The sequence below is a fragment of the Mytilus edulis genome, chromosome 2 (assembly GCF_963676685.1).
Source record: "Mytilus edulis chromosome 2, xbMytEdul2.2, whole genome shotgun sequence".
Classification (NCBI taxonomy): domain Eukaryota; kingdom Metazoa; phylum Mollusca; class Bivalvia; order Mytilida; family Mytilidae; genus Mytilus; species Mytilus edulis.
Genome location: NC_092345.1, coordinates 84,526,445 through 84,554,255, shown reverse-complemented (window position 1 = coordinate 84,554,255; position 27,811 = coordinate 84,526,445). Strand labels below are relative to the sequence as shown.

The window sequence follows — 27,811 nt, the reverse complement described above, 5'->3', positions numbered from 1 at the left end:
AAGATTAGAAATTGGTATCTTATGGTATTTAACTACCACAGGGTTGGTGTCCCTGTCAGTGGCTGGTGGCACTCAGCAGAGCAGTATACCAATTTTGTAGGGTTAGATATTGGTATCCTATGGTATTTAACTACCACAGGGTTGGTGTCCTTGTCAGTGGCCCTTGGCACTAAGCATTGCAACACAACAAAATCAAAAAGTTCTTTTACATTTTTTTAAGATATATTATATTATTGTTTGACGTAAATTTTATATAGAGGTTCTGCAAAAGGAAATCACGAATTCACCAACATTCCAACTGACTTCATTTTCAGAAAACGACATCTGTAACAAACATAAACTTTTAGCTACTTCTTTACAAGCAGAACCAAACACAATGAAAGTCCCAACTATGTACTGGCTTCCGAAGCTGCACAAAAAACCTTACAAATATAGATTTATTTCATCTTCCAGCCATTGTTCAACTACTAAATTGTCTGTTTTACTTACTAGTACACTTGGTACAATTAAAAACCTGATAATAAATTGTTCAAATAAGGCCTTTGAAAATAGTGGAATTAATTACTTTTGGAGTGTCAAAAACTCGTTGGAAGTACTTGATAAATTGCATGCATATATTGGTGATTTTGAATCTGTTCAAAGTTTTGATTTTTCTACCCTATATACCACTTTGCCTCATATTCTTATTAAGAAAAAATTCACATCCCTAATTAACTGGGCATTTAAAAAGTCGGAATGCGAGTACATATGTTCAAACTCTTTTAGATCATTTTTTAGTAGCAATAAACAAAAGAACTATGTCAATTGGACATGCTTTGATACTATTTATGCACTTGAATTTTTACTTGATAACATTTTTGTTCGCTTTGGAGATTCCGTATATCGTCAAGTTATTGGAATTCCAATGGGGACTAACTGTGCACCACTTATTGCGGACCTGTTTTTGTATTGTTATGAGTTACAATTTATGACTAAAATTAGCAAAGACCCATCAAAACAACATTTGATACAAAAATTTAACAATACTTTTAGATATTTGGATGATATATTGGCTCTAAATAATGACGACTTCAGTATGTATACTAAAGAAATTTATCCTGTAGAACTTACTTTAAATAAAGCTAATGATAACAATGACCACTGCCCTTTCCTCGATCTTGATATCTATATCATAAACGGGAAGCTTAATACAAAAATTTATGATAAAAGAGATGATTTTTCATTTCCTATTGTTAATTATCCATTTTTAGATGGTGACGTTCCCTTGTCACCATCTTATGGTGTTTATATATCTCAACTTGTACGATTCGCTCGTGTATGTAACAATGTATTAGATTTTAGCGAGAGAAATTTATGTATTACTGAAAAATTATTACACCAGGGTTTTCGATATCACAAACTGGTCAAAACATTTACTAAATTTTATCACCGGTATAAGGAAATAATTCGTAAATATAACTCAACATGCAGACATCTTATACGTTCAGGTATTTCACATCCAAAATTTTATGGAAATATTCTTTATAAAGCACAAAAATGTCAGTATTCTCCTCAGAAACTAACAAAACCTTTAAATAGACTTATTAAAAGGGGATATAGTTACGATACTGTTGTCAGGTCATTAAAGATTGCATATTTTGGCTTTAACATTGATTCACTGATAGGGTCTTTGCATCGGAACTAAACACATTTATTTCTAAAAAAACAGTTGTTGGCATGACACGGGTTATGTTCTTCTCATATATTTTATGATAGTATGATACTAAACCCCTAACGGGAGGGATTGTACCTGATATTCATATGATGAAGACATAATCTTTCAATCAGTTTAATTGAGGTCTGGAGCTGGCATGTCAGTTAACTGCTAGTAGTCTGTTGTTATTTATGTATTATTGTCATTTTATTTATTTTCTTTTGTTACATCTTTTGACATCAGACTCGGACTTCTCTTGAACTGAATTTTAATGTGCGTATTGTTATTCTTTTACTTTTCTACATTGGCTAGAGGTATAGGGGGAGGGTTGAGATCTCATAAACATGTTTAACCCCGCCGCAATTTTGCGCCTGTCCCAAGTCAGGAGCCTCTGGCCTTTGTTAGTCTTGTATGATTTTAAATTTTAGTTTCTTGTGTATAATTCGGAGTTTAGTATGACGTCCATTATCACTGTACTATTATGCATATTTTAGGGGCCAGCTGAAGGACACCTACGGGTGCGGGAATTCTCGCTACATTGAAGACCCATTGGTTGCCTTCGGCTGTTGTTTGCTCTATGGTCGGGTGGTTGTCGCTTTGACATATTCACCATTTCCTTTCTCAATTTTATTATATACCATATTTTTTTTACAATAAATACCATTCAACAATGATACCTTGTAAATAATGTTATGTCTACTTAAAGTAGTAATCAAAAGAATGTAGGTTTCCAAAAGATTCTTAGAGGTTTTTATTTGTCAATTTCCAAATATGCCATAATATCTTTTCCTAAATGATTTTTCACTTGTGGTATTAAGTCATTTGTTTTATCTGCATTGTATTTTTATGTTAAAAAAATACTCAATAAACTGTCTCATAGGTAATATGGGAAGACATGCATCAATAAATCTAGGTACAATACCTGTCATAATTAAAATTCTATAAATGAAAATAAGATCTATTGTGTTTTTCTTTTTAATGGTAGCATTTCATTTGACACGGAGATTTAATTACTGAATCCAAACTTGGATACTTGAATCCCAATGACACGATGTAAATATCTGGGGGTATACATACACATACAATAATTAAACTCAATTCATACTCCATTTAAGCCATAAAATACCCGATTCTAACAATAACAATCTCAATGAACTTACCTGAGCTGTCAAAGGTGTGGTTACGGTCTTTTGTGCAAGGTACCGATTATTATTCGAAGCAAGTAGAATTTGGGGTAAAGATGAAACAGCTGTCGACATTTTTTTAAATAATTTTTACAAATAAAAAGTTTACATATCCCCAGTATTTATCAAAATATAAATTCCAACAGGTATATCTTTATGTGAGAGATAGGGGTGTCCTGATAAAACAATATTGATTCTACATAGGTCGACAGACAGAGATGACTTACTTAGATAAAAAAATGTTTTAATAAAACTAAATGATTTCCGGTCATTAAAGCAGTAGTTCATAAGCTAATTATGTTTTCCTTACTGGTGCACACAAGAAGTTACTTTGATGAGGTGCAGGCTGTTCATTTATTGTGCAGGCTGAACATTTATCAGTAGTAGCTTTTATGATGTGTGAGGTTGGAACATTCTGACATGTTTGCTTAATCGGCTTTTTGCTTGTGCTCATAAAAAGGAACACAGAAGAAACTAATACTTCAAAATTCCACATAACCCAATCACAGATTACATGACTGTGCACTGTACCAAAGACCGTTTAAGCTATCTCGGTTTAGCACTTTCAAACATTTAAAATTTAATGTGTTTTAATACCTTCGGTTTTAAGATGATGGTATTCAAAGTTTATTTTGAACATTCACACATCCAATTGAAAAATCTTGGATCATAGTCTTAATGAAGTATTTGCAAAGTTCAAATTAATTGAATGTAAGCAATTATAAGCAACACTGAGGCAAGTCTACAAAACACAACATAGAAAACAAGACTGAACAACAGGAACTTCCTCAAAAACCGTGTGCTCTGGAAAGGTGAGCAGATCTTATAGTGACAAGGTTGGGTTTTTTCTCTGCACAATTTTCAGTTTTTGTAGCGGCACTTCATACAAACAAAAGTGTAAAGGTTTAACACTTTACTATGTAATATACTGCTGACAAAGAGTAATGTCTTGTCTGAGTGTAATTTTGATAGAATTTAACAAAGACTGATGTTCAAATGGCAACTCTATTCCTCACCATTTCTGACATATTTTTAAAAATGGTTTTAAATAAAACTACTGGGGTAATTGTAAACTATGCAACAGTTCCAAATTCAATGGACCATGAATGATTGGGAGGGGCTAATAATCTCAATGGAGAAGACATTACCCAATGCTAATACATATGCATACTAAATATCATTGACATACAATTGGTATCCTTATCTTACTGGTACTCTCAAAGTCCTATAGATATCAAATATGGATAGGGTAACAATGAAAAAAAATGAAAAGGACTGCATACTTAGACAATTTGTGGAACAAAAGGACTAAACCAAAACCAAGCACTGAGTCAAAATATCAAGTTCTGTATATCAAATGAGGTGTCTGAACACCACTATTCTCTGAAGCCATTAAAACATTTTATCTTGCAATATAGATATCTGTTATTCCAGAGAACAGGGGCGGATCCAGCCATTTTAAAAAGGGGGGTCCCAACCCAGGACAAAGGGGGGTTCCAACTATATGTCCCCATTCAAATGCATTGATCGGCCCCCGGAACTGTTGCACTGTTGCTCTGATATACTTAACAGTTAACACTGCACATTTATAACTTTCCTTCTTTTAAAAAAAGAATTCTTAAATAGATAAATCCTTCCATGTACTTTTTGTTATTCAACTGATTGATATCAAAAGGGAGTACATTTGTAGTAATAAAACTAGATTAACCTTTCAAAAGTTCATGTGCCTTAGAAATCTGTCTGTTATATCTTTGGGTGTTACATGTTGATTGTGGATCTTTGAAAGTCTCTGATAAGTTCAAAGACAACTTTTCTACACATTAAGTACCAGTAATTTAAAGCTTGAGATGTTGTTGAGGCATGTGTATATACTCTCTACATTTCTTTTTTTTTTTAAGAAATTCCAGTTCATTCATCTAGTTGAAAAACTGAACATGCAAAATTCAACTCTATTTTGAAATATACTACCTTAGATAGTGCTAGTTTAATGAAACTACTTAATTTTCAAAAGTTTTTGGATGGACTATATGATCTCAGTAGCTTTATCAAAAAACAATTATCCGACTAGAAAAAGAAATCGTTCAAGTATTTTCCTTTCACTGACCTATAAATATTCAAATTTCAAATTCAAAAAAACACAGACATTAAGTCTATATATCAAATTCAATGATATTAAATTTCTACCCATAAATTTTATGTTTCTAAATTTGAATGCATTAAGTTTAAAATCCAAGCAGCCATGTTTATAATATACATAAAATAAATTATGGGTAAATGGTGAAGAAATCTATTTTTTCATAATTACTGATGACAGGGAAAAAATGAATTACTTAGAACACCCACGGGATCATATTTCAGATGTGTTTCACTCCTGTTTTTATAATATGAAAACAACAGGGATTCAATACTGGGATTTATGTTACACAAATAACTTAAAGATTCAATGGCTTGATGGATCCAAACCAGTTTTCACCTGTGGATTTCTAAATAACTTTCGATATCACCTGAACGCCATAAAATATAGAACTTAATTTTCTGGCTCATAAAACATTTGTAAATGGAAAGAAGCATCTACATAAATATATATACACCTAAACTAGATAAAAGAGATAGCTATTCATTACCTTTAACAGCAATTTACATTTTTATGACACTTCTATCAACCTTTTTTTAAATGGCAATAACCTTGCAACAGAAAATGATTAAACATGATGTGATGTTTCAAGAGGGATGAATAAAAAAACAACAAACAAATGAAGTCTTTGAACAGGAACTCAATTAAATAAATTTGCTCTATCTTATACTTTTTTCAAACTATCCATAGATACCCCAACTTGCATATAGAGTTACAAAGGGACATGACTCAAGAATGGTAAAAGTGACACTACCCAAATAAAAATCTGGCAATAATTGTACATGTGAGAGTGTTAAGAAGACAGACAAAGAGACTGACAGGTGGAGATATGGACAACCAGTAATTCCAAGTTCCCAACAAGGCGTTACGCAGGGGACAAACATTCAGCATTTTAACATTTGCAAAGGGGCATAACTCTAGCACAGAAAAAGTGAGGCCACCAAAATTCAAATTTGGTGTGTGTTTTTATGGTAGTCAGCATTGCACATTAGCTTGATAACATTTGTTTGAGGCAAAACAATTCAGCATTTTTCCATTTGTAAAGGGGCATAACTCTAGAACGGTAAAAAGTGACAACACCAAAATTATCAGAAGCATAAGAAGACTGAAAAACTTAAAAGTTTGCATGCATTACTTACTGAGGAGCACTAACTGGAGGATCTAAAGATTTAGAGGTGACATCTCTAATCTAAATATATATTAGCAAGTTCAAATATATAATTCGGGGCTTTAATCTTCTTATTGTTGCTGATCTTTTTGTTTTTTGTTTTGATTCTTTATTCACCAAAGATCTATGCAAAAACAGATCAAATACTCAATATTTTCACAAAGATTTGAACCAACTCCTACTGAAAAATTGTCTTTTCTTTTTATTTATTACAACCTTGAAAGAAGAACATTGACCAAACTGTGTTTCATTGTCATTGAAGTATAACCTTATAGTTTCAGCAGTCCCTCCACACTGACTGTAAGTAAATGTGACACTCAGTCTTGCTGGGGAATTATTATTGACAAGCCAGGTCCGCCTAAATGTCCATTTTTATAGATTTCTGACACACAATGGTGACCTAGATTTTAGAGACCAGATTTCTTCTGGCCATATTACACCTCCTTGTGTTCCTTGACCACCTGTGCATGTATTCATTATAATAATTAAAACATACAGCCTATACAATTAAAGAAGGGGCCATCAAAAGACTCCCACCCCCACCTGATTTTGGCTACTTCACATTTTTCGATTTTGAACTCTTAGGCCACACCAATTTGATTCCTTGTTCGACGGACCCGCCCGCACCTATTTTTTTAAAAACAGATTTTTTTTATTTTTATATTTTCCCGCTTTCCGCATCCGGAAATGAAATCATGTCCATTTCCCGCACCGTTTTTTTTTTGTAAATGTTATATAAAGATCTCAACATTTGTTTTTTAAAATCAGTCTAGCCTTTATATAACGATTTTAAACCTATCAGCACCCCACAACACTGTAAATATCTGCGAGAATATTTGTTTCAGCATGAAACCAATTTATTCCAAGCGGGAGTGCTCCGATATAAATAGAAATACCACTACAGAACAAAACGTTGGTTTCTTTCCCCTAACTTATATTCCCTATAAAAAATGTTTGTTGTTAAAATAAAGTACAAACATGACAAAGAACTTCTGAAGGATTTCCCTTCAACTGCAATTATAATGTATGGTGACGGTCATACCCGCTGCAGGTTTGTGCACCTGTCCAGGTTTGATTCAGGGACCTGTCGTTCAGCAGTTATCGTTTGTTAATGTGGTTCATTGGTATTTTCCCGTTTGGAAATATAATTTAGATCGTTGGTTTTCCTGTTCGAATTGTGTACAATACTAAGTTGTGGTCTCTTATAGCTTGCTGGTTGGTCCTGATCAAAGCCCTGTGTAGAATGCCGTACTTTGACCTATGTTTGTTATTATCAGGTTGGAGTCAAGGACCAACCCTCCCTCAGACAAGGGCCTTGAAGGGGTCATTTTACCATGTTTACTGTTGTAGAAAAGAAAATAGAAATACTAAGGATTTGTACAGTGATACTATACAAAACCTTTGACAACTTATAATTTTTTACTCAAAAAGAGGAGAAATACATTATATTTTAAACAACTTTTCTAAAAGAGGGATGGGTCCACTTATTTTGAATAATATTAAACTGTTAAAGTAAATGTGTTAACATGGTTAAAGTCCAGGAAAATTACAAAATTCTTGGACATATTTTGACCATTTAATACCAAATATTATAGTACTTTGGGAAAATATAAGCCCTTTTGTACTTAAAGTGTTTTTACAAAAAAAATATATTATAACTTATTTTGACCCCTCATAAAAGGGATATTCATAACATTAAGGGGTTGTTCTGAACCTGATTATGACTTGGATGGAGAATTGTCTCATTGTCAGTCACACATACATAGACCAGATTTAATTATTCAATTATTTCTTGTTGAACAGGGGAAAAATACTTCATAAATTAAAAGAAATGTCAAGGTACATGTACAAGTGATAAATCAAGTTTTAATATAGTCAAAACCTACTATTTTATGTTTACAAAAAAAAATTATAATCGCTCGCCTTTACTTTTTAAGCTTCGCCTCAAAAATTTGCAAATTAAATATTTTTTTATTAAAATTTTCAAATCGCTCGCTCGCCCCAATTTTTGGAGTCCAAAAATCCGTAGAACAAGAAATTAAATTGGTGTGGCCTTACTCTAAAATGGCCATTAAAGTTGCAATATTTCCATTAACACACATCTGAGTTTATGGACCATAAACTGCATGATTGAAGTCCCTGATGTCAAAACAGTTCAGCTGAGGCAGTTCTAAAAAAGTATGGAGGGTCATCCAGGCCATCAAAGAATGATGAACACCATCACAACCGCAGGCAGACAAAGGGGTTAAACAATGGAGAATGCTCTACATGGGACATTTAAATGTTTGAAAAAAGTTCCAATCAGAAATAAATACTCAAACAATGCCATTATAGCAGGTGAACAACTTCAATATATGTTGAATCTTCCTCTGAAGTTTCTGGGATCTGGGTCGAGTTGACTACACAAACCTTTTAGAAATTGTTGAAAAATTTGAGACAAAAATCCTAAAATAATTCCATAAAAGCTTGTGCTCAACTTCAACAAATTTACAATCTTCTTCCCATCTGGCTGCCTACAGAAACCATACTTTTAGCCTGTTTTGGACTTCATTCAACCTAACCAACATTGCAAAATCATCAAGAATAAGTGTGGAGTTTCTGTTTGCTGACAAATTAGGTTATATGTAAATCTTGTCTTGCTGATCATTTTTTGCTATTTAAACTGTCTAGTACAGTTTTCACCATAAAAAACCCTTGGAATCAGATAAGCTAAAAAGGAAATTAGTACATCATATCAGTTATTTTTCAATCCAGTCATCAAGATTTACCACAGACCGTATGACCAATGCCAGTAAAAATTTTCAAAAAAGAACCCCATAAACCCTAATATATTTTTTTTTAATGCAGACTGTTATCCAGGCTGGTAAAAATTCAAATCATTTTTAGTATAGATTGAATCAGTTTCTGAAAAAGCTGGGACTATTATACTCACATATTAGTATAATAGTCCCAGGGAAAAGTATTTTGGAAGGTTACATATATATGGGGGTTTTATGTGCGAGATGGTTCTCATAGTACTACAAAACCTTTCAAGGGGCCTTCAAATTTATTTTAATGATGTTAATTTGCTTCTTCATATGTTTAAAAGCATTATGTTTGATGGTTATGGTTCATAAATGATTGTTGTTTTAAATTGTGAACAAAATTGGTCTTTCAAAATTTCCCATTTGAGAAATTTCATTGGGGAAATCTCCCCGTAAATAGTGACAGTTGGCAGGTATGAGTTTCATAAAATTAAGCCAAGACAAAAAAAAACAAACTGATACAGATTTTTTATGTAAAAAATACAGTGGACTGGTTCAGAACCTCTCTTCAATGAGAAATTTTGTTCAGGAATATATTTTTTTAACATATTCATGTTAATTTAAATAATATGTATGTGAAATGTGCAGAAGAGTGTTTTATTGTAAGAAGGGAATTAACTCTAAATCAAAATCAAATACACATTTAAAAGCTAGACATTTATTGATGCTTAAAATAAAACAGAAATCTGATTGTCCTCAATATCAAGACTTATATTTTGTTAAAATAAATCAACTACCCTATTCTTCTAAGTGAACATGACAACTACCCAAGGAGGATATTTATTAAAAGTATAGATAAAAATGATTTCAATAATTGCAGTTTATATTTAGGATTATTCATTGCAAAGTTCCATTAGAGTTTTAAAATTTGAACCTCTTCTTATACAAGATTTTCAGAACAGAAGAAAAAATACCTGCTCGATGCTTTCAACTTTTAGGAGCAGTGCACATGTGATCATAATTCACTAACAAATATTAATTTTATTGATGATTCTTATTATGGCATTTAGGTACCAGTCTTGTCTTACAACTCCAGTTTCCGGTGCATGTCAAACATCGAGGGAAACAAAATAGTGCATTTTTTTCTGAATTTTATTCTGAACTCAATTTTTTCTGTTTGATAATAGGTTTATGCTGAATTGAAACATATACATAGACTTAAAAAAAATCTTGCATCTTTTGGGGATGTAAATCCAGGAAAGTGGAAGGATATCATGTTTACTGGAAGTGGTGTGGCCTGGTAACAGCAAACAGAAAGTAGAAAAAAAATCTTTTGACTTCAGGAGAATGCAACTTTTTATTCTTCGTGGCATGACCCACTTTTTTTTCGATTAAATCACAATTTCACATTAGTACATATATGATATGAACCTGAAAAAAAATCTACTATGTAGCATTTTTTATTTTTTTATTTTCAAAGATCAGCTGTTTTGCATGTAAGCCTATAGAGCAGTCAATTTCAAGACTGCAACCTTTAGGGGAAAGTACAAAGACTAGCTCTTTCTTCAACTCAACAAAGATAAAAGCTAAAACGTGTAAATTAAACTTGACCTTCATCTACTCTCTGAAGGTCAAATTTCAGTGAATCATTAGGAGGGTTGGGTAGGCAACGTTACACATACCTGTACAATACTGTTATTCTCCAAAATTGAAATAACCTTTTAGTTTTTACATTATTGGATATTTTTTACATATTTTAAAGTGCAATTGAAACTATATATGTTCATTAATACCTACATGTACTCCAAGTCAAACAGACCATTCACTAACAAATCTTTCAATTTGCACCAAACAAAAGACCCATAATATAGAGTTTTCAAAATTATGCATCCATTTCAAATTTTTCTAGTGTTAATTTCTCCAATCTTACTTCTTATATTTGTTAATATTTGGTCATTTTTTTTATTTATTTGCTAATCACAAATACTATCACAGTCTTTTTAGTTTTTAAAAACTTTCAAAAATCAGGTGAAAACCAATCAGTCAATGGTAGCAGGGAATTTAAAAGAATAGAATAGATTAAACTATAATAACTAGATAGAAAGATCATTTATCATTCAAACTGTAACATTCAATTATGAACTGTAATGACACAATGTGAATTAAAATAATTACTTTCAGTAGCTATCATGAAGGCATGTCATCATCACATTAATGGCAACCTCATCTCTGTTATAACTAAATCAATATCTTATCAGGGAAACAGTTTTAGTCAGCAACCTCCATATCCATCTGCAATGGTACCTTTATAATACTATTTTTTTTATATAAAATTCTATTTAGCTGGAAAATTGCCAGAACAAAACAAATATTTGCCCTCATATATGTTTATAATGACGTCTTTTGTTCTGTTAAATTATAAATATCAGAAGATTTTCAATTTTCCAAACCCCTTTCAAAATGAATGTTCTGCTACTATAAAACAATGATTAGTGCTGTTTTTCAAACTCTTCCAAGACTTTGTTGGTATAAACATTTGATATAAACTTCTACAAGAAATGTATGCTGGAAAAATTTTACAATGCAATTTCCCATACAATTATGCATTTGCAAGGGACATAACTCCTTTAAAAACATTTTTTGGGCACTAAAATTTCAAATAAATATGTCAAAAACTGTACATGTGAAAGATTTTAACAAGACCGAGTAGAAAGGCAGAATGATGCCCAGTATTTCTTTGACCCCTGCTACAAGTTGTGCAGGATCATTATGATAAAATATTGTGGTTTTTCTTATGAAAATATATTTGAAATTTTTAAGTGATTTTATTATTGTGTTAAATTTTCCTTACCCATCACCAGATCAACTTAATTTGCAACAGGTAACAAACTGATGGACATCAGAAAAGCTGCAAATATAATTCAGTTATCTCTAAATGCTTGTAATTAATGTACACAAAAAACAAATATATACCTGAACTTGAGCATAGCTGCCATATGCTGCCGGATTTGGCTGAGGAAACCTTAGCCCTCCTTGATAGTAGTTATGTGATGACTGCCATGATCCCTGCTGGGACTGGTTGCCTGCTATATTTGAAGGTGTTGCTGCAGGTGACATAACACTCCTTTTTGGATTGTAATTTGATCTAGACTGTAATAAGAAAAATTAGTTGTTTAAGAAAAGAAAATCTGTATTATTCTGGCTTATTTGAATCACCAGATGTGAGAACTTATCAGATTATAGACAATAGAATTAAATTACAAAATTTGCAAAGCAGCAGAAGAGGTTCAAAATGATAAAAAAAAAAGTTTACACCTGTAATATTACCTTTAAAACAATCAGTGCAAATGAAAGAAAAGATCAGCGCAGTGCAAATGAAAGAAAAGATCAGCGCAAATGCATCATTTGATTTTTGGTGTTTTAACGCCACTTTTAAGCACCAGTTTTGGGCTATTTCCTGGCGGCCAGTTTCTATTGGTGGAGAAAGCCCGAGTGCCGGGAGAAAACCACAGACCTTTGATAGGAAAACTGACAATATACAGGGCTAGATTGACAGACGACTAACAATGGGTGATAAGTAAAGTTCACTTCAGGGTCTTTTATAGATAATGTTGTGGTATGGGTTTTGCTCATTGTTGAATGCCATTCCATGACCTATATATATAGTTGTTAATTTCTATTTCATTTGCTCGCTTGTGGAGAGTTGTCTCATTAGCAATTATACCACGTCATCTAATTTTCATGAAATGTATGTTACAATTAGTTTTTAAATATTAACCTTGTGTTGTATATAAGCATGTGCGTATTTGACTTTCAACTGACTATAGAGATGGGTACAATGACAATCCAAAAAAAAAGTTTATTCCTAATTAATACTAATAGTATTTGTTTTTTTCAAATGAAACTTTAAAATATCTATTGTACCTTTATCTGTGTTTAAAATGTATCTTTTAATCTAACAATAAAATGTCACCTACCTTTAAGGAGTGAGAAATCACTATCTTTTCATTATACAACTCATCAATGCATTGTAAGGCCAAACCAATATATCATGGGGATCAATACGTTTGAATGCATATAAATTTTGCAGGACCAGACCACACCTTTCAATTGATACAGATGATGCAATTGAGATGTGGGGTATAGGCACTTTGGGTGAATCAGAAATAAAGACTGCGAGATATTGCTTGTTAACAATATTTTGGACACTAACAGTCGAAGATAATTGAAAAAATATCTTTCAATTGATTTGATTTTATATGTTTTTAACGCCACTTTTAAGCACTGCTTTTGGGCTATTTTATGGAAGCCAATTTTTATTAGTGGAGGAGAAAACCACTGACCTTCGATAGGAAAACTGACAATCCTAGTCAATTAAGATTGTACTCGAGTGCACCCCCACAAGCTGGGTTCAAACTAGTGTTGACTAGCAATTGATAACAGTAGTAACTACTTAGACCACTGGGCCACCGAGGCCCCTATCGTAATAAGTGATAACAGTAGTAACTACTTAGACCACTGGGCCACCGAGGCCCCTATCGGAATAAGTGATAACAGTAGTAACTACTTAGACCACTGGGCCACCGAGGCCCCTATCGTAATAAGTGATAACAGAAGTAACTACTTAGACCACTGGGCCACCGAGGCCCCTATCGTAATAAGTGATAACAGTAGTAACTACTTAGACCACTGGGCCACCGAGGCCCCTATCGTAATAAGTGATAACAGTAGTAACTACTTAGACCACTGGGCCACCGAGGCCCCTATCGTAATAGACATGATGAGGATATAATTATATCATTGTTTATGAACTTATTTTGGCAAAATTAAATCAGACTGACTGACTGAAAAATGATTTGAACATCCCACTTTTTAGAATGTGTGAAACTAAACAGATCATATTATATTTGTTTATCTTAATCATATCTAATGCCCCCTTAAAGCTTGACTTATGATGTAGACATTTGTTAACCTCTTAGAATGTTTTCTGATTTTTTTTGCAGATTTTGACTAGTATAGTTTGATCCAAATTAAGTTTCCAGTGTCATCCAATATTGGGAAGTTATCTTTGTGTCAGATAAACTAACAAGATCAATTTTTACCAACAAATAAACTATAATATATATCTGATCTTTTTTTGGAAAATATTTCGGGACTTCGAGAATTACTTGTTTCATACGGGTCTTGACAAATGTAATATGTTATAAGTCTCCTCTGACTAGTTTTAAAAAAATATGAGTTTTGTCTGTTTTCCCCCATCATAAATATAAGTCTGCAATGTGTATGAAAGTATGAAGACCCAAAAATTAAAAGTTTAATTAAAACTGGGATGATGAGAAAGCCATTTCAAGTTGCTGCTAACATAGTTTTAGCAAACACCAGAAATTTTACCCATTCTTATGCTTATCCATTTTATAATGAAATATTCATTTTCAGTTCATCCCTCAAGTCAAACCTATAGATCTTATAAATTATGTAATATGCTTAAAATAAATGCTTTGCTGCAAGTATCAATCACAGTATTCTTTACATATTTATTTATTTATTTGTATTCCTAGAAGAATCAATCAATGTATTCCTTATTTATTAATTTATTTATATTTGTATTAGCAACATTTGATAGAAGTTGTACTTTAAGACTATTTTTTTAACTGGTAATCTAATCATAAATACTATCTTAGATAGTCTACATTATAAACCAGTCTGAATGAAATAAATGTGAAGACATCAATAATATCACCATTCAAACAAATAAATAAACAGAAGAACTTTGAAACCATCATTTTCTGTACATTCCTGCATCATTTGAAACAACAAAAGTTAGACATCAGATGCAGTGTAAATGAATTAGAATGTTGGCTTTTACTGTGTAACAAAAATCTTTCCCTTATTCCCTTTCATTAAAAACTTTGTTAAATCTGATGAACCAGTACTGCATTATTGAATTTGGTAAAAAAATCCAACATCTTTCCCTTCATCGACATTGCCTCTTATAATTAACATAGCTGTAAAGTAGGGTTAGCCATGAACATATCTCTTAGATATACTGTTCCTAGGGTTAGACTTTTACAGATTTACTTTAACTTACTAGTATCAAATAATCCTATCACAACTTAAGAATTTAAATGATCCAATGACCGATTAAATAAAATATAATGTGCATGGCCTAATGAATAAATCAAGATGTGTCTGATATTTAGAATGAAGAGAATATTCATCATCACATCCCAGGCCCCATAACAGATAACTGTCTGTCACAGGTGGACAGTATATACTACCTTTAAATATCAACTTAACAATTTTCTTTCATAAATCTTATTGATGTTCAATTCTAAAAGAAGTCATAAAATCAATATGTGCAAATTGTCTGACAATACATCATTTAATATTCCTTTTTTTTCAATTTCAAGCATCCTTTGAACTTCCTGAACGCATTTGTAACTTTCAAATATCATTGCAGTACTTACACATTTTTCAAGCTTAATAATAAAAACTCCCCCTTTTTACGAGTCTTTAAATAAATATTAATATATCATAATAAGCAGTTGCTCCAGGGTGCATGATATGATCTGTGACTGTAGATTGAAACTGTTGCAGGAATGAAATTGTATATATAGTACTGTGGATTAATTTATATTTGTGTGTATCAATTTTCGTGGATTGAGAAATCATTGTATTTTCTTGTATATTGTAAATTCAGAAATTATTGCGATGTTTTTATTATTGTGAAAAATGCAACAGGGTTATAATCTCAATAATTTAAACTCGCATTTTGAAACTTTTTTACATGGATTAAAGTGAATTTTTTTAATATCGCAAAAATTAAAATTGCAAATCAGTCTAAAATGACAAAATCGCAAAAACAAATGCATTATTTCTGAATTTACAGTATTTGTTCGTTGTTTTGACAAAGTTTGAAAACCAGCAAAATTGTACTTCGTTGGACATATTATAAATTTGTGGTTCAACTATACACATAATGATAAATTTCACAAGAATTGGTATCCATCAATAATTTAATTTTGGATGTAACGCTCCTTCTGATTGGCTGAGGTCGTTTTGTTGATCCGCTCATAGACATAATTTAGTCATGTGACCGTGACGTCATCAATGTTTTTTCATGGTTTACTCCGGTTTAAAATGGAATTTAGAATTAAATTATAAGAAATGACATAAAAAATGTGCACACTTTAAAATAACCCACTACACGGATTATTCAGTGTGCACCACATTTTTGAAGATCCATAAAAATGAGGTCAAGGTAAGATAAATCCTGTCAGACTGACATATACATCTTATAATTATTCCAGACACTTAATATAGTTTATCCATTGCTTATAGAAGTTGAAAAAAAGACCACAACAGAAAAAAGGCAACATTGACAAATGAACCGTGAAAATGAGGTCAAGGTCAGACTGACATATACCCCTTACAATTACTACTGCTTATATATCTGAAAAACAAGACCTAATCACATCAATTTAACCTTGATCACTGATCCATGAAATGAGGTTGTAACCACTTATTCCGTTTCACAGATGATAATGGATATGTTCCTTATGTTCTAACTACAATCTCATTCCCTTTCTACAAATATGACCTATCAAATAAGACTATTTACCGGGTTGGTAATAACATGAAACAGTGGCGGATCCAGAACTTTTCCGTAAAGGGGGGGGGCCTCTCCAGTCAAGGTTCAATGATTCCCTATACATGTATAATCAACCAAATCGGTGAAGGGAAAGATTTTTTTTAGTTTTTAACCAAATTACCTCAGTGTTGATGGGCTAGTGATACAGTACTGAGTTGTTCCACCTGGCCACTCAGAGCCCCTTTCATAGTTAGCCATGAAGAAACTACTTTATAGTGTAGGAAAAGAAACTAAATTCAGGTAAAGTCTTAAGAGGGACAACTTATTTATGATTCTTTACTTTCAATGTCAAACTGTTACAGAAATAGGCTACTGGTTAAATATCAACCTTTATTAAACATTCCAAGTGAGCTATAGAAAAGATTTTACTGACAAAACTTGTCCATTAGAAAAATTTAACTGATTTTCTGTTTTTTGTCTTGGGTCAAACTCATAGGTACAATTTAAAGAGGTTTGAATAGGAGTTTCTCTATAAAACTATACTGTGTTGCATTGATGTTTTAACTTCAAGAAAGCTCCATTAGGCATAAAAATCTGGAATGAAAACTTCAGATAAACAGTGTACTAAAAAAAATACTTTTCTGAAAAAGAAGAAAATCTATAAATTCCTATACTCACAGTTAGCTTGAACGAGATACCAGTGCAAAATAAACATAAGTCACAAAATACTTATTTTTTATCAACTTTAAAGTTAAAAGGTACAGTGTCATAAATACTTATCAGTGTATATAATACCTTGGTAGATATCGTAAATAATATGTATCTCCATTAATCTTCGCTTCGATTATAGGCCAACCGTTTTCTTCCCCAAAACTAGCAAAATAACTTGATATACATGCAAAGGCAAATACTAAAAAAAAAATGCAAAATCAAATTTGACTTCTACCATTTTTCCTTATTTGACTGATTTCTGCCATAGAATTTACATTTTTAATGACAATGTTCAACTGATTTTAAGTACTTTCCAAGTGCAATGTCCTCGAAAATCTGCATCATTAATCTTATATTAACTATTATTTGGTAACTTATGTTCATATCTTTGTTATCTTCATAAAATATGAAGATTAACATACATATCAAACTGTAGTTGTCACTTTTAGGGTATTAGACAGACGGATTATAACCTAGTGTACCAGTACTTAACATCCCTTTAAATCAAGTATTACCATCTTTATATGAATGCAGAAAAAAGAACTTGACAGAGAAAGGCACAGTATTTCCAAACTCATCACTAATATGATATTTAATATACGTTTGAGAAAAAAGCTGCAAGTGATTTTCACTAACCAATTAAAGAGTTTCACTCTGAGGTTCTCAACATATTTTCACTTTCAGAGAACAGAAATTCACTTGCCACAGTTACAGTAAGTAGGAATTGTACAGCAGATATATAAGCCCTTCATTAACTCAGAAAGCTGAACAATCAAACATTATAAAAATACTTTTAAATGGAGCATTATATACCCAAATGATGATTGTGGTCAAGTTTGATTAAATGTTGGCAGTAATTTCAGAGTAGATTTTTGTAAAAGTAAACCACAATAATGACAGTCAACAACAACACCAAGTGATGAGAAAAGCTCACTTGGTCCATCAAGCCAGGTGAACTAAAAATGGCTAAAATCCTCATTTATAAGCAATAACTCCTATAAAGAAATATTTAATGATTTAAACCAAGTGTACTGATTTGGAGACCTTTATTGCTCTGGTCATTTGTACTGTTTAAAATTTTTCTACAGTTGTTACAGTTTTCAAGAAAATAAACAAAAACTGTAAAATTTGCAAAAAAATTTACTTTTCAGGGGAAATAACTTCAACACGAGGCTGTAAGAGATACAGCATACCTGATTTTCCTGCAGAGACCAAACCCTGAGCAGTTGAGCAAGTATAGACACAACATTTAAAGGGAAACTTCGCAAAAAAATGAAAATTTTTTATTATGTTTATTTGATGTAAATAATCATAGATTTGTTAAAATTATTGTTCAATTCTTCTAGATAAGTGATTAAAATTAAAATTAAAATCCCACTATCACTTCTCGACTTATCGCCATTTTGACGGCATCTCCGATACAAATTGTCACGTGGTGAGTATATTTGAATAAAATATCTGAATACCACAAAGCGAAAAAACAAGCATGGCATATCGTATATTCAGTATCAAAATGACTTGTCAAGTGTACGGATGTACAACTCGGAGTTCCCATGGCATAAGCTTACACACTTTCCCAGATCCTGCAAAAAAGAAAGAGTTGTACCAGACGTGGATGATTAACCTTAATCTAACACCAACCACCTTCACTCACAACAAGTTCAAGAAAGTGTGTGCAGACCATTTTGAAGCATCTTGTTTCGATGGAAATTCGATAGTAATTATGATTTTTTTTCTCATGAATGTTTTTATTGCTATTTCGTTCCAAGCCTGGTTGAAAGATATTGTCAGATTAATGTAGTTCAGTATTTCGGCATTCATGCATTAGTTACAGATTTTTTGTAAACGGATAAAAAGTCACAGACAAAAGTCACAACAAATTTGTTGATAATTTTTTAACATAAACAAGAAAAAAAAATCTTCAAGTATTATATTATTTATTACATTTATTCAATTTTAAGTTTATGAACTTGTTTATAAGCCTTAAAAATAAAAAAGATATTTGATTTCAATCATGCAAGGGGATATATATTTCTTGGCACAATGAAGCCATAAAAGGTACATAGCCACTTTGGCATTTTGATTTTATAACAATAATGTGATGTCATTTATATTAATTTAATAATTTCTGTTTAAAACTTGCTTTAAAAATAATATTTCAAGAACAAACCAAAAAAGAATTATTTAATTTATACGTTTTCTCGTTTAAAGAAAAATAAACTCGAAACTGAATTATGACGTTTTGTTTTGTGACTTACTGTCGTAGATTCACCAGTTCAATGAAGTATATTTTTTTAGGTGCACTAATTTTATGTGTACATAAAAAATTAAAAATTTTTTTTTTTTTTTTTTATTTTTTTTTCAGTAGTCAGGCTTTTACAATCCCTTTACATCACCACCTGACTATGGTGTTAAGGGGTTTAATATATACAACAAAAAACTGACTACATTTTTTTTTCTTCTACTGTGAATATATATTATTTGAATATTAACATTATAATAAAAAGGGGAAAAGAAAACACACACACATACACACACACATTCTCGCAATTGCATTAACAAAACATATATATCAACTTGTGTATTGCAAAGAAAAATGTTATCCTTGTAAAGATCTGCTCTTTATAAATTAAGTTTCATTTTTTTTTTAAATTTTATATGATTTGAATCAAAAGTAATTATTTCTAATCAGTAAAAATGTAATCTACTGGGGCCCAGAATTTTTGAAAATAAGGTGTGGTACCATTTTTCTTTGCTATATAATGTTCATTTTCCTGATATTTTCTTATTTTTGCTAAAAGTCCTATAATACTTGGTTTCTTTTCATACAACTTACATTTGTATATATAGTTCTTTGCAATAATAATGATCAAATTCAACAGTAAACTCTCATTTTGAAGACCAAGAAAAATATGCTTCTTAGATAATGTAAAGTTCACAAAATATCTTTTCAATTTTTGTGAAAAAGATTGCCATATAAAATGTGTTATTGGACATTCATAGAATAAATGCTCCATGGTTTCATCAGAAATCTTACAAAAAGTACAAAGCTTTGAATCTTTAAGTTTAACTTTATACAAGAAAGTATTTGTTGCAATTATTCTGTGTAAAAATTTGTATTGAAAAGTCCCTAAATAAGTGTCTTTACATGATTTTCTTAAAATAATATAATATTTTGACCAATCTGCAATTTCAATACCTAGTAATTGCTCCCATTGTAAGAACTTTTCTGTTGGCAGTTGCACATTTCTGTCAACAAGATCTTTGTATACAAACTTTGCCTTTTTATTACACAATAATCTTTCCAAAAAATTATCAATACAGTTAAAAGTTTCAAAATTTACATGAGCAATGTTTTCTTTAATATGTTCTCTCATATACTTCGGAATATTTGCAATGAGACCATAATATTTTAAAAAATTATTTGTTTGAAGTCTTGGTCCTATCTGATCGAAATTACAAAAGTCCTTAGTCTCTAAGTTAATAAGGTCAAACAAAGACTGCACTCCCCTTCTCTGCCACTGAATAAAGTACGGAAAATCTACTAGAGGTGCAAAATTTAAAATATCTAATGACAAAATATCTTGAACAGAGATATTGGTAGCAGGCCTTGCTACATGAAAGCTAAAAAATACATCCTTCCAAAAAGGATTACTAAGACTATCAGAGATTTCTCTGAGTTTCTCCTTTTCAAAATGCAATACTCTTTCTCCACCATACTGTTCAAGGCTTTTTAATAACAATGATTGCCAACTACCATATAAATTGGATGAAAACCTCTTTATCCAGCCAATCTTAAGGTATATATTAAAATAATGGATATTAATCATATTTAAACCTCCTTGTGGAATATCTCCAATTAAAGTACTTCGTCTAATTCGATCAGGTTTTCCATTCCATATGAATTGAAAGAATAAAGTATTCAATTCATTTAATTTTGACTCTGGCAAGTTGGGTAGTGCAGTCAACAGGTGAATTAATTTTGGAAGTGCCAAAGTCTTAATAACAGTAATCTTTCCCATTAGGGTTAATTTTCTATGTTGCCAACTCTTAAGAATGCCTGACACTTCCTTTATCTTTTTGGAGAAATTAATTTCTGGCATACTGTCAAGATCTAAAGAGAATTCAATTCCCAAAAGCTTAAAATTTGAAGAGCACCACTGAAGTTTTAAATCAGGACAAAGAATCAGATCTGAATACTTTTTATTCCCAACCCACACAGCTTTAGTTTTAGAAGAATTAATTTTTAACCCAGATACTTTTTGGAAAGAGTCAAAACAATTTAAAGTCTCTCTCAAAGAGGTTTCAGTTCCATCTAAAACAAGGAAAGTGTCATCAGCATATTGACTCAAAAGGGATTCATTTTCATGAACAAAAGTTCCCTTTATTTTGGGGTTTGACCTTATTTTCATAGAAAGTAGCTCAACGCCTATAATAAAAAGGTAAGGGGAGAGAGGGTCACCTTGTCTACAGCTTCTCTCCAAATTAAAGAAGCTTGAAAGATGGCCATTATTTATAACACAACTTGATGCTTTCAAATAAAATACTTCAAACCATTTGCATATAGATGGTCCAAAATTGAAACTCTTCAATGCTTTTTTCAAAAAAGACCATTCAATAGAGTCAAAAGCCTTTTCAAAATCTACTAGTAGTAAAAGACCAGTTTTGTTATATTTTTCTAAATAGTGCATCAAATCATACAATAAACGTGTATTCTCACCCATAAATCTATCCTTTATAAAGCCTTTCTGACAGTCACTGATAATAGATGGTAAAACAGGTTTTATTCTATTAGCAATCACAGCAGAAGCAATCTTGGTGTCAGTATTCATAAGGCTAATTGGGCGCCAATTAGCTAAATAACGTCTATCTTTATCTTCTTTTGGAATACATGTAATGACACTTTGATACTGAAATTTAGAAAATTCCCCATTTTCATAGCCAAAATGTAACGATCTAAAAAGAAAAGGTCCAATATCTCGCCAAAAGACTTTGTAAAATTCTACAGTATACCCATCTGAGCCTGGACTCTTTCCATTTGACATAGATTTAAGTGATTCTGCACATTCTTTAAAAGAAATATTACCCTCACACAAATCCTTCTCATCTTCTGTGAGTTTAACATTGTGCTTGAAAAAGGATTCATCATCACATTCCAGATTTTTACTTGAGTATAATGTTTTAAAAAAATTCATTTCTTCTTGTAAAACTCTAGATTGATCTGAGATATGTTTTCCTTTTTCGTCTATGAGCTCAGTTATCGTTTTTTTAATAAAATTTTTCTTTTCCAATTTACAAAAAAACTCTGAACACTTTTCCCCATTCTCTTGCCAGTTAGCGTGGGATCTTAAAAAAACACCTTCAATTTTTTTTTCTCTAATATTTTCTAATTCTAACTTTTTCTGGTTTAAAGCTGCATGAATTTGACCATCAGGAGATATGTTCATACAATTTTCCAAATTTTGAATGTCATTTTCAAGTAAAAGTGTTGCAGCTTTTTCCTCTCTCGCTTTTTGAATACTGTAACCAATAGTCAAAGATCTAATTTTCATTTTTATCAACTCAAAAAATACTTGATCATTGCATGAGAGTTTAACATTTAAAGGATCGTCTATGTTGCCTGATTCATAATATTCTAAAATACTCTCATTTATACATGTTTTAACTTTTTTGATATAGTCTAAATCTCGTAACAGTTGGGAGTTAAATTTCCAATATCCCTTTCCCCGCTTTGCTAAACTGGCAGAAAAGGTGAAAGTAATAGCAGAATGATCTGTCTTATACCCAGGAATAATGCTAGTATTTTTCATGAGTGAAAACAGATCCTCTGTGACTAGAAAAAAATCAAGCCGACTTTGTTTTATGGGTGAGCATTGACGCCATGTATATTTTCTATCGTTTGGATAACAAGTCCGCCAAGGATCTAATAACTCAAGACTTTCTACTATTTCTTCAATCTTTTTTCGTGAGTTTGGGTTTCTATTATGAATAATATTGTAAGTGTCTATGTTTGTATCTTGTACAACATTCCAGTCCCCACATAATAAAAAGCTAGTATTTGAAAATGTTGCCATTTTCTTATATATTTCATTAAAAAATGAAGGTTCATCAGTATTAAATCCATACAAACAAACAAAAGTAATGCGTTGACTTGACAAGGATAAATCTAAAATAATATAACGACCATCTATATCAATAATAGAATTATGCACTTCAAAATCAAGACCCATTTTAAACATAATACTGACACCTGCACTTTTGTTACTATGATGACTGAAAAAACATTTATTTCCCCATTCCTCTTCCCATTTTTTTTCAATATCTTTATTACTATGGGTTTCTTGAAAGCAAATTACTGAAGCATTTTTGCCCTTCGCCCAATCAAAAACATCTGTTCTCTTTTTTGAATTAGAAAAAAGACCCCTTACATTCATAGACAACACTGTTACAATATTATCCATTGTCATATAAAACAAAACAAAATTTCAAAATTGAGCAGATACATTGTAACTTAAAAACAAATACACAATCATAGTTTATACAATCATACACACATTCAACAATAAGATGACACTTTGGCATAGGTACCTGTAAAGTCATTTTTGTACAACAAAATTTCATTTACAGTATGGCATTTTAATTATTTACGATATAAAGATAGTTGTATTCTAAAGACAATGTATTAATTAGTATATTTAGTTGAGAGATTCATGACAAGTAAAAAGAATAAAAGATTTTTGTTATCTCCCTTTGATTTGTAAAATAATTTGAGTTATCTCCCTTTAATAAATATACATTTATCTTCAAATTAAGGAGGGTTCACACAAACAAAATAAATAGAATTATATAAAAAAAAAGTACTTTGAATCAAATGTGAATTAAAATGATTTAAATCAAATTCAGAGAGAGTCACATAAGTAAATAGATTGATAATAATGCACAGCCCAGATTTTTTTAATTGTATTACTATCTTTCAAATTTTTTACAGTGATGAAATATTAAGCAATGTATCAAATAAAGAAATGAATGTCTAATGACCTTTTTTGTTTTTGTTTTTCAGTTTTTGTTCAATATTGTCAAACAAGTCAAATCTAATTCTACTTCCATCCTGTTGCTTGGCATAGACATTGCAATTATAGAACCAGACGTTTTCAAAAAGTTCACCATTTTTTAATCTTGTCATAAGTCCTAGGTTACGCTGTGTAATATCATCATGGAACTTGATGTCATTTTTTAGTCCTCTCTTCTGTCTCATAATTTTAATTTTCAGTTCAGTATTGCGCACTTTAACAATGATAGGTTTTATGTGTCCCTCTTTCCCTGGAATTCTGTGTATTGCCTGTACATCATCAGGTTTAATATCTACCTTCAACTCTTTGTTTACCATCTTAACAAACTCATCTCTCAATACCTCATGGGGCCTTTCTGGGTAGTTAAGCATTCTGATGTTATGCTTTCTACTATACTGTTCATTATAGTTTCCAAGCTTTATGGCATCAATTGCTCTATTGTTGTTATCACTTACTTGTTCCTCTAATTTCTCTATAGATTTATCTTTTGCCCTCACACGTTCTCTCAGGTTTTCATTGTCTATCATCAGAGAATCCATCTGATCTTTTAACTTTCCAGTTGTCTCCCTTACTTTTGCTTCAATTTTCTCTGACAAATTCTTTTCAAAAGTTAATAATAACTGTTTAACAATGTTGGTAACAATATCTTTTAAGTCTTTTTGTTGAACCAAACAATTAATTGCACTACTTAAATCATCTTTAGTAACTGTTACCTGAAGGGCCTTTTTGATTTCACTAAGAGTAGTTTGAATACTAGTCATACTATCAGTACATTCCAAACTTTCATCTGCTACATCTGAATGAGTTCGTTTGTTCTGCTTTGGTGGTTTTTCCTGTGAAGATTCTTTAGCTCCAGGCTTTTTAGCTGCCAACATTGTTTGTACAGTTTTAACACCTTTCTGATTACTATCCCCAGGCATACTTTCTATATTTTAAACAACAGTTCAAAATACAATATTAGTAAATTCCACTGAATCCAAAATGTTGTTTTCACTAATACAAGTCCATCCAACAAGGAAATTTCAAAATAACTTGATTTCTATAAAGTCCAAACAATTCTGAATATAATGATATAACTTTCAATAGAATTCTTCATCAAAAACCAGCTTAAAAATGCCAAAAACTGCAGAGCTGAAGTTCAACTCCTTTCTATCTTGGCGGCCATCTTAATCTTATATCTTTTATGACGTTTTGTTTTGTGACTTACTGTCGTAGATTCACCAGTTCAATGAAGTATATTTTTTTAGGTGCACTAATTTTATGTGTACATAAAAAATTAAAAATTACGTAAAACATTTAAAGGTTCATTTGTTTAATATAATAATGGTTTAAAAATAAGACTTTATTTACATGTAGTATAGATGCTGTTTCCCCCCCCCCCCCCCCCCCTCCCGCCTTTACCATATTGCCCCATAGAAAAGGTTGAAGAGGTGATGGGTAGATGGGAGCGTATGTATTCGTGTGGAAACGGAAACTTAATAGATCTTACCGCCCCCTTGTTATGTTTTTTATCTGTCTACTAGGTCAACCCAGTTGCGTGGTCCTACAAGTTAAGGCTAAGCAGTTTCGGGATATAAAATGTCGACAGCTAGGCTAACGAAATTTGTAATGATTTATGGTCAATCGTAGGAGTAATTTTTCTTCCTAAATTTATGATAGGAATACATCTAGTAGGGTGGACACTAATTTGGAAGTTGTAAAAGCATAAAATTATTCTAATGAGATTAAAAGGTATCTGTAGCGGCTATCAACTTTTCGAAATACTATGCCAAAAAAAAAAGTCTTTTATCTGTAATTGATTTTATTCATTTCGGGTACTTAACTCTAATATGAAAACCGACGATCTTTTGAATTATTGCCAGAGGTCGTGTAATAGTGTCACATTCAGGTATTCTAGTGACTTCCTGCGGGGTAATAAACTGGTGACATTACGCAATTCCGGACCCAGATGTTTGACCCAGGTGTGCACAGGTAAAAGTGCCATCAAAAATGCAGTCAGGTGTATTATACATCCTGTTAACAATGTATGCCCCTAATCTGATTGAAATACACAAATCCGTCCAAATATGAAATTAAGAGTTTAAAATTTATATCCACATGCTGAATAATTCTGACATGTGCAAAGACAGAAATAATAACACCGTAAATTATTAATTTTGACTTCGGTTTCAAAATTAATGTGTAGAAGATTATCTAGAACTGTACACCAAGGAATTGTATATTTAAATATATATTTCCTTGTGTACACGTACCATGTAGAATGTTTTGGTTTTTTTTTTGAAATTTCAATTGTACAAGGGATTTACCTTTCGGGATGGATCCAGTCACATTAAAAAGGAGGGTTCCAACTATATGTCTGACTTCAAATGCATTGATCGGCCCAAAAAAAGGGGGGTTCCAACCCCCGAAACCACTCCCCCCTGGATCCACCAATGCTTTTGTACACAATAACTTTCATTATGTTTTGTCAGCTTGTTTTATTTGCTTATCAAATGTTAAATTTAAGTTATGGTCTTGAGTTGTGATGAATAATTTAAGAAAAAAAACTGCATCATTTTACAACATTTTTTGGAGTAAATCGTAGAGAATTTAACCAAGAATTATGGATGACTATCTTATACTTTCTTGTCCTATTTCCGATATGAGCGGGCGCAATTACGAAATAATTTGCCATTAGGAAATTTGCGTTTACTTGTATGTGAAGAGACAAGCATGTGCAATTATGACACGAAGATGATACTTAGTTCTTAGTTGTCTCTAGAAACGGTATTCGTGTGTCTTTCTGTACATGTACATTCAATTATTCAAAGGAGTTGTTATTTTTTCAAAATAAGATTTTTACAACACTAAAACACACCCGCGAAATCGGTGGCATTTCCAGCTTTTAAGCTGTTGTAGGATGATTTATTGAAAAAAGATTTTATGTAATGAGAAAAGGATATATCAAAAGCGTTCTTCCTTTTTGCCAAAGTCCGTTATTTGTTTCCTTACTGTTAAATTACATTATTTTCGATTTTCTGACATTAGACTTACTCTTCCCCGTTGCTACAATGCATTTCTTGGTAAAAGTCAAATTAAATTAAAAAATTTGCACCGCTTCAAACATGAAATAAATGTAACTGCTTATAGACCATTATTATTCTCATAAAATATGCTTCTAGGACAATCCATCAGTGCTTTTCTTTTGAGAGCCCTATCATATGACAATGGTATGATTTGAATCTTTTATGAATGACTAAGGATAATACCTACCATACTTATATTTCATGATAGTTTCGTTCAAATAGCTGAGGAATTAGAACGTGGTGAGAATTAAATTATTTTGATAAGGACATTACTTCCTGAATATTTAAAAAAAAAAAAAAAAAAAGAAGATCGCTTTGAACGACCCATTTATATAACTGCAAGTGGTAATTACTATCTATTTCAAAAATTCAAGGTCACCGATTCTTATTTAAACATTTTAATTCATTTACTCGCGTTTATAAGGACATCATTATTCATAAATTCATTCAA

The 27,811-nt window shown here is 31.6% G+C and overlaps 1 protein-coding gene across 10 annotated transcripts in view; it reads right to left on the bottom strand.

Annotated features, from left to right (window-relative positions):
• LOC139510349 (RNA-binding motif, single-stranded-interacting protein 1-like) overlaps positions 1-27,811 on the bottom strand; it is a 146,885-nt gene that overhangs the window by 104,075 nt on the left and 14,999 nt on the right. For 8 of the 10 annotated variants that reach the window (XM_071296910.1, XM_071296909.1, XM_071296905.1 and 5 more), the window contains exon 2: positions 11,897-12,073. In XM_071296910.1, the coding sequence (XP_071153011.1) occupies positions 11,897-12,073 (177 nt within the window). Of the gene's footprint in view, positions 1-2,853; positions 3,033-11,896; positions 12,074-27,811 lie in introns of those variants that run through there. The other 2 variants (XM_071296922.1, XM_071296914.1) reach the window with 2 other exon arrangements.